This window comes from Hirundo rustica, chromosome W (assembly GCF_015227805.2).
Source record: "Hirundo rustica isolate bHirRus1 chromosome W, bHirRus1.pri.v3, whole genome shotgun sequence".
In the NCBI taxonomy this organism is placed as follows: Eukaryota; Metazoa; Chordata; class Aves; order Passeriformes; family Hirundinidae; genus Hirundo; species Hirundo rustica.
This window is the reverse complement of record NC_053487.1, coordinates 8,348,536-8,360,814: the sequence shown is the minus strand read 5'-3', so window position 1 is coordinate 8,360,814 and position 12,279 is coordinate 8,348,536. Positions and strand designations below refer to the sequence as shown.

Genomic DNA, 12,279 nt, shown 5'->3' with positions numbered 1-12,279 from the left:
ATCATGTTTGACCTACTTTATACATTTTTACAGAAGAAAAGAAATAGAACAGACAGAAATTCACTTCAGGGATTCAGAGGCATCTCCAATATAAAATTTTGAATACCTCAGAAACAAAACATCATTGTGTTCCTTTGACCAATATTTTAATAATGAGAATAGTTTTCCATACGAGTGTATTGGGTTTATGTGACAAGGTTTTGGTAGACCTGGGAGTGCAGGGATGGCTTCTGAGAGAAGACACTAGAAGGTGTTGTCATGTCAGAGACAGTTCCAGCCAGCTCCAAGACCAACCTGCCACTGGCCAAATTTGGGCCAATGATGTTTCTAGAGCCTCTTTGCAAACATATTTAAGAAGGGGTAAAAAAAACTTCACAGTGGCAGCTGTAAGTGTGAATATGTGAGAAATAAAATTATGCAGCCACTAAGATCAGTAAAGGAAGAGGGGAGCAAGTGCTCCAGGCATCTGAACAGAGATTTCCCTTCAGCCCATGAAGGTTAACAGTGGAGCAGATATCCACCTGCAGCCCGTGGAGGAACTCACAATGGACAAGGTGGATGTGCCCTAAAGGAAGCTCCTGGCAGGAATGGTGGCCTGTGGAGAGGAGCCCATGCTGGAGCAGGTTTGTTGGCAGGACCTGTGACCCTGTGGGGGACCCATGCTAGAGCAGTCCATTCCTTAGGGACTTCACTCCATAGGAAAAACAAAAACAAAACCAAAAAAAAACAACACTCTGGAACAGTTTGTGAAGAACTGCAGCCAGTGGGAATGCCCACATTGGAGAAGTTCATGGACTGCCTCCCGTGGGTGGGACCCCATGCTAGAGCAGGACAAGAACATGAAAAGGAATAAAAGGAAGAAACAAAGAGTGTCATGAACTGATGGCAATCCCCATTCCCTGTCCCCCTGTGCTGCTCTGAGGGAGGAAGTAGAAAGGGGGAATGAAGCTGAGCCTGGGAAGAAGGGAGGGGTGAGTGGAAGGTGTTTTTAGATTTGTTCTTATTTCTCATTATCCTGCTCTGTTTCATCGGCAATAAATTAAAATAATTTCCCCAAGTCAAGTCTGATTTGCCTTTGAAAGTGTGGTGGGTTGACCTTGGCTGGCCTCCAGGTGCCCACCAAGCTGTTCTAACACTCCTCCTCAGCTGAACAGGGGGAGGAAAAAAAAAAAAAAAGACAAAAAGCTTATGAGTTGAAATAAAGACAGGGAGATCACTCACCAATTATGGTCAGAGGCAAAACAGACTGTTGAGGAGCGGGATTGAGAGTGGCTTGGTGGGCACCTGGTGGCTAGGCCAACCCACCACAAAGAGTTATTCCAGAAACAACTTGTTTGTAATAAATACACTAAATATAGCATGCTGATATAGGTATGTGATCTACTGAATAAATACATTAAGAGGCAAAACTAGAAATAAAATACTGGGTGCTACAGGGCTTTTTAAAGTTAAATTTTAAATGCAATTTAAAAATTTTAACACAACAAAAGATAATGGCTGAAGGCTAGAAAGAAATGAGCAATATAAGCATATGAGGCCAGAATGTAAATGGTGCAAGTGTGTCTGACCTTAGTCTCATGAGGATTTTCTGGAAATCCAGTGGGGGCTGTATGGGGCTCCCAGGGGCAGAGTAGGACATATATATATAATTCTGTCTACTGTGCAACACTGAAACTTATCTCTTTTCCTGGGAAGGGATAGAAACAAGTCATGATGCTTCACAGATATGGAGCAGAACGAATCAGGAGGCAGTCTTGAGGGACAGAGCTTAATAAGAGTACAAGACCCCCCCAAATCCTCTAAACTTCCACCCCAATAGTTAATTCATAATTGTCCAACATTTTTAACAGTGTTAGTACTTGAACTTGGACTGACTGGTTAAACAGATTATTCATCCTCTTGTGTTTGGAAACCTAGACTGAATGCCTTTTTCACCAAACAAGTCATTGTGTTCAGAAGATTTGAATAAAAATGTCAGGCCTGAATGATTTAAAGGTCAGACTAGGTGATTTAATTTTCGAATATAACATAAAGATCCATGTACCTCTGATTTTTTAATCTGAAGAAGTTTGTTCATTTTAAGATGAATACAGCTATAAAAACTGTTCTGCCAATTACCAGAGGAGTGAGGAAAAAAGGAAAAAATTCCTTTACCTAGAAAGACGTTGGCTGTTCGAATAAATAAAATCTTATTTCAAACTACTTTCCAAATCACAACTACTCCAGCTTAAAATAAAGCTATGGAAGCTTACACATTTTTATACTGTTTTTCTCTTAAAAGTACTATACTTCCTCCAAAACGATACTATCAGGATTTTACATTACTATTGGCCCTTCTTATTTGTGGCTGTTATTCTTTTTCTCCCACTCCATTATCAAATGGTTTATTTTAGAAAGGTCCCATGATTTCTTTTCCATCAATAGAATGCTTAGCACACTGTATTTAGTACCAGGAGTATTCATTAATTAATTCAGAAGTATTAACTAATTAATTAATTCATATTGGCTTTGGTTTTATTTCCATGTACCTTTTGATGTGCACAAGCATGACTGAAATAGGATACATTTCTGAGTCAATAGTTCCTATGGATAGTGATGACTGATGAATAACAGTGATTACAGATCAACCTTAATGCTTACTAGAAAAAACAGAACTAATAGATGGGAGTTCCTTCCAGGCTGACAAGCATAATACATTTTTTAATTTAATAACTATATACACATTTTGAAAGTTTTGACATTAGGAAACATTGGTATTACAATGCTAATTTTATCAGAACAATCCTTAAAACATTTACATATAGTAAAAAGTGCAGGGTGATTTAAATGCTATTATTTATAGGGGAGTTGAGTTAATTTTCTAATTCATCTTTGCTGTAGCTGCCTGTCCTCTGACATTAACTGTCAGTAACCCACCCAGACTCATCATTCAAGTAGGATACACACGATATAATTTCAAATTGCTACAATGTATTAGTAGAATTATCAGGAAGAGCTAAAATCTTATCAATGTTATGACCAATTTGCTAGTTACAAAAATGCAATTATTTTATTAATGACAGTGAATAAAACAAAATTAAGTTGTTTATTGTAAACAGTGAAACAAAACTAAATCTTGATATGGCAAGTGTCAGAGGTTATAAAAAGCCTATGCCTGGTTCATTTATCTTCATGTGAAAATTATCTAAAATTAATTCAAAATATTTGAATACATTTGATGAGTATTACATTAAGAAGTAGGTCTGGCTACATATTATTGTGATCTCTTAAATTATCTATACAAGTATGAAAAAATATTATGATGGTGCAGATAGAATTAGGATTAAAAGTGAAATGTACCAGGTAAAAAAACAAGAAAAATTGAACTGGTGTGTTGCTCTAGTTTACCTGATTTATTTAAATCTTCTAGTAAATTTAAAGCAGCATGTGTTTGATGTCACAGCTTAAGCTGAACTGTTTAGGTTTCAAATTACTATTTCTTGTATGAGTGGAATCCTATATATCAAGAGCCTTAAATTAATTAGAGTTCTCAAGAACTAATTAGAGTTCTCAAGACTGGTGGCAGCCCTTGCTTCAGTGATCAAGCCCTAGTGGAATTCACAATCTTGAGGGATATGGGCCACGTGAAGAGTAGAGTCAGGACTTTGAATTTTAAGAGAGCAAAATTTCAGTTGTTTAAGGAATTAGTGGATGGGACTCCCTGGGAAACTGCCCTCAGGGATAAAGGAGCTGAACAGAGTTGGCAGCTCTTCAAGGACATTATTCTTAGAGCCCAACAGCTCTTGATTCCCACATGCAAGAGATCAGGCAAGGAGGGCAGGAAACCAGAATGGCCTAGTAAGGATCTCCTGGTCAAACCTAAAGTATGAGAAGGAAATGCACAGGCTGTGGAAACAGGGATATGGGAACATGAAAAGAATATAGGGATACTGCCCAAATGTGTAGGGATGGGATCAGGAAAGCTAAGGCACAGCTGGTACTGAATTTGGCAAGGGATGAGAAGAATGAGAAGGGCTTCTACAGGTATGTTGGCCAGAAAAGAAAGATTAAAGAAAATGTACTCTCTTCTCCAGCCTGGTACATAGCACAGGTCAACTGGTGACAACTGACATGGAAAAGGCTTCGGTACTCAACAATTTTTTTGCCTCTGTTTTCAATGAAAATCTCTCTTCCCACATATCTCAAGCCCCAAACCTCAAGGCAGTAACTGGAGGAAAGAAGTCCCTCCCATCAGAGGAACCTGAATGCACACAAGTCCATGGGACCCAACAAGATGCATGCCAGGGTCCTGAGGGAATTGGCTGATACAGTTGCCAAGTCATTCTGCATTATATTTATCATGGCAGTCAGGAAATGACCCTGGTGACAGGAAAAAGGGAAACATTGTACCCATTTTAAAAAAAGGTTAAAAGGAGGACCCTGGAAACAACTGACCAGTCAGCCTCACCTCCAGCCTGGTAAGATCATGAAACGCGTTGTCCTGAAAAGTATTGAGTCCAGTATTATTTAGCTTATTCATCAATAACTTGGATGAAGCGATAGAGTGCCTTCACCACAGGTTTGCTGATCATCCAAAACTGTGAGGAGTGGTGGATACTCCAGAGTGCTATGCTTCCATTCAGAAGGATCTCAACAGACTGGAGAGATGGGCAGAGAAGAACTGTCTGAAATTCAACAAAGGCAAATGCACAGTCTTGCACCTGGTAAGGAATACCCACAGGCCCCAGTACAGGCTGGAGGTGACCTGCTGGAAAGCAGCTCAGTGGAGAAGAACCTGGGGATCCTGGTGGACAACAAGCTGCCCATGAGCCAGGAGTGCCCTTGTGGCCAAGAAGACCAATAATATCCTGGGGTGCATTGAGAAAAGCATTGCCAGCAGGTGGAGGGAAATGATCCTGCCCCTCTACTCAGCCCTGGTAAGGCCACATCTGTGGATGCTGAAACCTAGGTCAGAGAGATAAATCAGGCAGCAGTAGATCCTGTAGGAAACCAAGTCACATAACTTTCCCACTCTGGCCTGAGAAATTGTAAGGAGGAACCAAAACAGTCCTCACAGGTGTTGTTTTGGTCCTAGCAGGTGTTGTTTGTCCAACTTGCTGTTTACCTGTAAGTCTGTTCAAGGGGTGTTGTCTCTGAGTGGCCAATGATGGTAAAGTGTTGGTTTGATGGCCAATCATGTCTTATTTCCTCAGAACTGTCTATAAAAAGGACACTGTAAAATAAAGATTTGCTCTCTTGCCTTCTGATATCGGACAGTCGTGTGTCGTTATTATCACCGTCCCTAATACAATAGCGACACACATCTGTAGTGCTATGTCCAGTTCTGGGCTCCTCAGTACGAGAAAGACATGGAGATCCTCAACCAAGTCCCGTGGAGGGCTATAAAGATGATTAGAGGACTAGAGCAACTCACTTATGAGTAAATGCTCAGGAAGCTGGGCCTGTTCAGTTTGGAGAAGAGATGACTGAGGGGATCTTATCAATGTATATAAGTATCGAAAGGGAGGGTGCCAAGAGGATGGGGCCAGGCTCTGCTTGGTAGTGCCGAGCAATAAGATGAGAATCAACAGGCAGAAACTGGAACACAGAAAGTTCCAACTGAACATTAGGAAGAACTTTACTGTGCAGGTGACTGACCGTTGGAACAGGTTGCCCAGAGAGATTGTGGAGTCTCCTTCCCTGGAGATAGTCAAGAACTGTCTGGATACAATCCTAAATAATGTATTCTAGGGCCCTTGCTTGAGCAGAGAGGTTGGACTAGTCAACCTCCAGTGGACCCTTCCAACTTACCCATTCCGTGATTCTGCATATGTCAAAGCATGGAAAACAAGGAGGTGATTAGAGATACAGCCAACATGACTTCACCAAAGGCAAATCATGTCTGACTAATCTAGTGGTCTTCTACAATGGAGTGACTGCATCAGTGGAAAAGGCAAGAGCTATGGATGTCATCTCCCTGGACTTCTGTAAGGCTTTTCAAATGGTCCCCCAAAGCATTCTGGCCACTAAATTGGAGAGATATGGGTTTGATCAATGGACTGTTAGATGGATAAGAAACTGGATGGCCATGTCTGAAGAGTTACAGTCAATGGCTCCATGTCCAAATGGAGATCAGTGACTAGTGGTGTCTCTCTGGGGTTCATACTGGGACCAATACTGTTTAATATCTTCATCAACATAACATACAGTGGGATTGAGTGAACCCTCAGCAAGATTCCAGATGACACCAAACTGAGTGATTCAGTTGGTTTGCTATGTAGCATCCAGAGGGACCTTGACAGTCTTGAGGAGTGGGCCCATGCAAATCTCATTAAGTTCCCCAAGGTCAAGTGCAAAGTACTGCACCTGGGTCAGAGCAATCTCCAGTAGCAATACAGACTGGGGAATAAACAGATTGTGAGCAACTCTGAGGAGAAGGACTTGGGGATGCACTGGTGGACAAAGAATTGGCCATGAGCTGGCAATGTGCACTTGCAGCACAGAAAGAAAATTGCATCCTGGGTTGAATGAAAAGAAACATGGACAGTAGGTCAAATGAGGTGATTCTCCTTCCCTACTTCTCTTCAGTGAGACCCCACTTAGAGTACTGCATTCAGCTCTGAGGTCCCCAGCACAAGCAAAACTTGTTAGAGTGGTTCCAGAGGAGGGACACAAAGATGATTAGGAGGCTGGAACACCTCTCCTATGAGGAAAGACTGAGAGAGTTGGGGATGTTCAGCCTGGAGAAGAGAAGGCTCTAGGTAGTCTTTCAATACTTAGAGGGCTTATAAGAAAGACAGGGACAAAATTTCTAGTAGGGCCTGTAGCAGTAGGACAAGGGGCAATGATTGAACACTGAAAGAGGATAGGTTTTGATCAGACATAGGAAACTGCTTACAATGAGAGTGGTGAGACACTGAAACAGGTTGCACAGAGAAGTTGTGGATGCCCCATACCTGGAAGTGTTCAAGGTCAGGTTGGTCAGGTCTTTGAACAACCTGATCTAGCGTAAGATGTCCCTGCCCATACTGCGTTCGGTTTCTGGCCCCTCACTACAAGAAAGACATTGAGGTGCAGAGAAGGACAAGGAAGTTGGTGACAGGTCTGGAGAGTAAGCCATATGAAAAGTGGGGCTGATGGAGCTAAGGTTGTTTAGCCTGGAGAAGAGGATGCTCAGGGTGGACCTTATCACTCTTTACAACTACCTGAAAGGAGGTTGTAGCCAGATTTTCAGTTTCATCCACATTCTTATGTATGCAAGCATCCCCAGTGAACTGCACTGTTTTTGGCTGGGCTAGAGTTAATTTTCTTCACAGTAGCTGGTATGGGGCTGTGTTTTGGATTTGTGCTGAAAAAAGTGTTGCTAACACAGGGATGTTTCAGTTACTGCTGAGCAGGGCTTACCCAGAGTCAAGGCCTTTTCTTCTTCTCACGCTGCCCCACCAGTGAGTAGGCTGGGGATAGACAAGAAGTCGGGAGGGAACACGTCTGGGATAGCTAACCCTAACTGACCAAAGGGATATTCCATACCATATGATGTCACACTCAGCAATAAAACTAGGGGAGACGTTGGCAGGGGGGGCATTGCTCAGGGACTGATTGGGCTGCTGGACTGACTTAGTCGGTTGGTGAGCAACTGCTTTCATTTGCATCACTTGTCTTTTTTGGATTTTATTTGCATTCTATTTGGGTTTTTTTTCTTTTCCTTTTAATTTTTATTCAGGTCAGTATTATCACTATTGTTTCCATTTTAAAATTATTAAACTGTTTTTATGCCAACCCATGAGTTTTCTCCTTTTTATTCTCCTAATTCTCTCCCCCATCCCACTAGGTGAGAGTGAGTGTCTGTGTGGTGCTTAGTTGCCAGCTGGGATTAAACCATGACAGCACTATACTATTTACATGTACAGAGTTAAACTAAATGTAAATATTTGCAAGACAAAGCCATGTATTACTGATTCTGCCAACATAATATGCTTTTTGCTACAGAAACATGCCAGCATGCCAGAACATCATAGCGATTAAAAAATATCCCCAAAGATTTAACATAGTTCTGAAGTACTTACTGTAGCTGGGGAGGCCCGTGTTGTATGAGTCACTGAATGACCAGAATTTTCCATTGAATTGCCAATCAGATAGGTCCCTCCTGAGTTGCTAATGAGCTGTCCTCCTGCAACACCCATCTGAATCCCTCCGGTGCCCACCATACTATGAGAGGAGACCACTGTAGTTGCCTGTGAAGAACTTCCTTCGAAGTAATTTCCCCCAGTGTTTTGGCTATACATCTGGGTTTCCGTGTAAGGATAAGTTGTTCGACTTCAGGAAAAGAAAATAAAAGAAGTAGTAGTTATTTATTTGAATTAAGTGATGGAAACATCATTGTAGAAAAGAGTGTACAGTTGCTATAACCAAACTTAACAGGATTGGCAAAAAATCCCCGCATCTACACAAAATAACATTTCATATGTCAAAGTACTAAGTAATTAACTTGGACTCACTGTTAAAATAAGTATTCAGTTAACTTGACAGAAAATGGTTTTAGTCCCATCTGAAGATGAGTGGAGAAAAGTATGAGAAAAATTGAAGATATGAGAGTAAGATCTCATTCAAGTATTAATATATTATACAGTAACTTAAAAAACAGTTGTAATTTTTAAAATCCTCCAGTCAAAGCTGGACTTTTATTTATATAACATTTATTTTGTATACTGTTTTCAGCTGTAATAAAAGTAATTTTCTTCCTAGCAGTTGGTACAGTGATGTGTTTTGGGTTTAGGATGAGAATAATGTTGATAACACTGATGTTTTAGTTGTTGCTATGTAGTGCTTATACTAAGTCAAGGACTTTTCAGCTTCCCATGTCCAGCCAGCAAGAAGGCTGGGGGTGCACAAGAAGCTTGGAGGAGGCACAGCCAGGACAGCTGAGCCAAACTGACAAAATGGATATTCCATATGTGAGCTCACAGCCCAGGAAGCAAACCACATCCTGGGCTGCATCAAAAGAACTGGCAGCAGGTTGAAGGAGGTGATTCTCCCCCTCTACTCATCTCTTGTGAGATCCCATCTGGAGTACTGAGTACAGTTCTGGTGCCCCCAACATAAGGACATGGAACTGTTGGAGCAAGTCCAGAGGAAGGTCATGAAGTTGATAAGAGGACTGGAGCACCTCCCCTACAAAGACAGGCTGAGAAAGTTTGGGCTATTCAGCCTGGAGAAGGTTGCATGAAGACCTCATAGTAACCTTCCAGTATCTGAAGGGACCTACAGGGAAGCTGGAGAGGGACTCTTCATCAGGAACTGTAGTGATAGGACAAGGAGTAAATGGGTACAAATTGAAAGAGGGGAAATTTAGGTTAGACATAAGAAAGAAATTCTTTACTGTGAGGCTGGTGCGGTACCGGAACAGGTTGCCCAGAGAAGCTGTAGATGCCCCATCCCTGGAAGTGTTCAAGGCCAGGTTGGATGGGGCTTAAAGCAACCTGGTCTAATGGAAGATGTCCCTGCCCAAGGCAGGGAGTTTGGAACTAGATGATCTTTAAGGCTCCTCCTAACCCTTAACACTCTATGATGTCATGCTCAGCATATAAACTGGGAGGAGTTCGCCAGGGGACTGGAATCACAGCTCAGGGATGGGCTAGGCATCAGTCAGCAAGTGGTGAGCCATTGCATTTTGCATAATTTGTTTTGTATATTCTATTTTTTTCTCTTCCTTTTTTATCTTAGTAAACTTTCTTTATCTCAACCCATGAGGTTTACTATTCATAGAATCACTGAATCATAGAATCATCAAAGTTGAAAAGACCTTTAAGATCAAGTCCAACCGTCAACCTCAACAATTGTAAAGTCCAACTGTCAAACCATTTTTCCCAATTCTCTTCCTCATCCCACTGCAGGGAGGGAGGAGTCAATGAACAGCTATGTGGTGCTTAGTTGCTGGCTGAGGTTGAACCACAACTGTGTACATTACAAAACTGTAAACATGACAAATGTGATATGTAATATAAAGTTAATTCACATTCGGTCTGAAGTAAACTTTGTAAAATATAAAATGTACTTGGGGTTTGAAAAGCGGAATGTGAGGGGGGGGACATGGAGGATTGAGAAACAGGGAGGTTTTCTGCCGGGAAGCCATCAGAACACTCGTTTACCCAGTGAGTGGAAGGAGTGACCAGATAAGACGTGTCTCCCCGGAGATGAACCTGCTAACGACGCAGCGATCAACACCAGATAGGTATCTTATCTGCTCCAGCCGAGTTTTACATCTCTAAACACCACTCCGGAGTAAGCAATCAAGATATTGTTCCACCACAGGAAATCTATTCAACTGACCGGAGACATGGACATGAATACCTGATGAAGCAAAAAAGGAACACGAGAAGCAAGGTAGCTCTTCATCCTTAGCGAAAGACTGTATAAAAGCCAGAAGCTTGAGACACACTTTGTGAACAGGGTAGATTCGGAGCAATCAGAGTCCGTTTCTGCGTTCACCCAGTGCCGAAACCCGGGGTTTGACGCTGTTCCTTTTAATTGTGGCTGTTAGAGACTGAATTTAAGTCTCGAAATAAAACTCTGTATTTTGATTCACGAAATTGGGCTTGATCATTTATTACAATCTGGTGACCCCAATGTGATGGTCTGATCTCGGGACCCTTGGACCCCTGTCTCTGGCCACGAGGCGCCCCGCTAATTTCAGTGATCTGGCAGAGCTGGGAGACCCTGTGGAACCGATCAAACCACAAGTCGAACTTAAGCCAAAAAAGCCACAATTAAAAGGAGGATAGGCGAGATCAGAGCTCTTGGGGAACTCAGGGAGGTCCAGGGTAAAGGGCCTCCACAGCCGCGGCGAAGACACAACTCGTAAAACTCTACGTGCACGAAGAATCCACGCGAGAAAAGGATCGTAAGTATTGCGTGGTTGAGTGGGAGTGACCGAGCGTGTGAGTGAGACGTGATTTTATCACAAAGTGAGAGGGACCCCAAGATCGCAGTTCCACTTCCCCGTGAGGGGTGTGGTCAGTCGCGGGGGAAGCGAGAGTTACGTGGGTAAAAGACACACCTCACACGTAAAACCCGAAACTCGGGGAGTTCGGGGGTCGGTCACAGGAAGGCTGAAAGGGAAGGGACATCCTCAGGAGTTCCGGGACTGGTAAACCTTTCAGCCTAGGACCAGGAGAGGGTCCGGGAGAAAAAGAAAAAGGGAGAGCTCATCACTAGGGGAAAACCAGGGGGCCGATCACCCTTAGGGTTAGTAGCCGGTGATACTATAGAATGGGGCAAAGGAAGAGTAAAGCCCAGGAAAAATCCACGGAGAAATCCGCAAAAAGATGAGAAAAGGACATTCCAGAAATTCTGCTTGAGAGCCCGTTGGGGTGGATATTAGTACATTGGGAGGAATGCCCTGCACGGAGAAAGAAATCTAAGGAAAAAATGATACATTGTTGTGTGGAAATTTGGGGAGGAATTGAAGTACGGGACCATGTAATATGGCCTGTCTTTGGGACCTTTGAAAGATGGATTTGTAATGCTTTGGTCAGCTATGTGAAAGGAAAAAGGAATAAGGAGGAGTACGAGTATGCTAGGATTTGGGAAAGAGCAGATACTAAACTTTTTCCAGTGAAAATTAACAATCCCGCTGGAACCCCGAGTAACAAATGGGAACCTTTAGACAATCTTCCCCTGCCGTAACTAATGCAGCCTCCCCAACCTGCACAGAACCCAGTTGCCCCTCCAGAACCCCCAGGGCCCAGGCTCCCACCTTTGCAAGGGGTTCCAGCACCTCCTCTGGGACTGCAGCTCCTGCAAACAGGGGCTCAATCCCTGCCCTCTGGGCTCCCTCCCCCGCTGGAACCTACGCCGGTTCCCCAGCCCTTCTGGAAGGGTGCCCAGCCTCCCACGCCCCAAGCCCCGCTTCTCGATCCCCCACCCCATCGCCTGAATTGGAATTGGCATCTTTCTTCAGCCCTGCTCCACAGGCACCTCCAGAACCCGCAAGAAGCGGGGTATACCCTGCCTGCCAGGAGAACCAGGCGGCAGCTAAAAAAGATAAATGAAATAGAAAATGAAAATGAGGGGGAGAGAAATAACCTTTTCCCTTTACGGGAGGTGCCCACTGCTCCAGGAATTATTGGATACATAAACATACCAATTAATACAGGCGATGTGAGGGCTTTCAAATAGGAAATGGGTAAACTTATGGACGATCCTTCAGGGGTCTCAGAGAGATTGGATGAGTGTTTAGGCACTAGCATCTACTCATATGAGGATCTTACCACAATATTAAGGTCACTGTTTAACACCGAA

The 12,279-nt window shown here is 43.1% G+C and overlaps 1 protein-coding gene across 1 annotated transcript in view; it reads right to left on the bottom strand.

Annotated features, from left to right (window-relative positions):
* Positions 1-12,279, bottom strand: part of LOC120764838 (transcription factor RFX3-like) — a 278,652-nt gene that overhangs the window by 122,761 nt on the left and 143,612 nt on the right. The window contains exon 4 of the mRNA XM_040088916.2: positions 8,046-8,295. Coding sequence (XP_039944850.1) covers positions 8,046-8,295 — 250 coding nt within the window. The remainder of the gene's footprint in view (positions 1-8,045; positions 8,296-12,279) is intronic.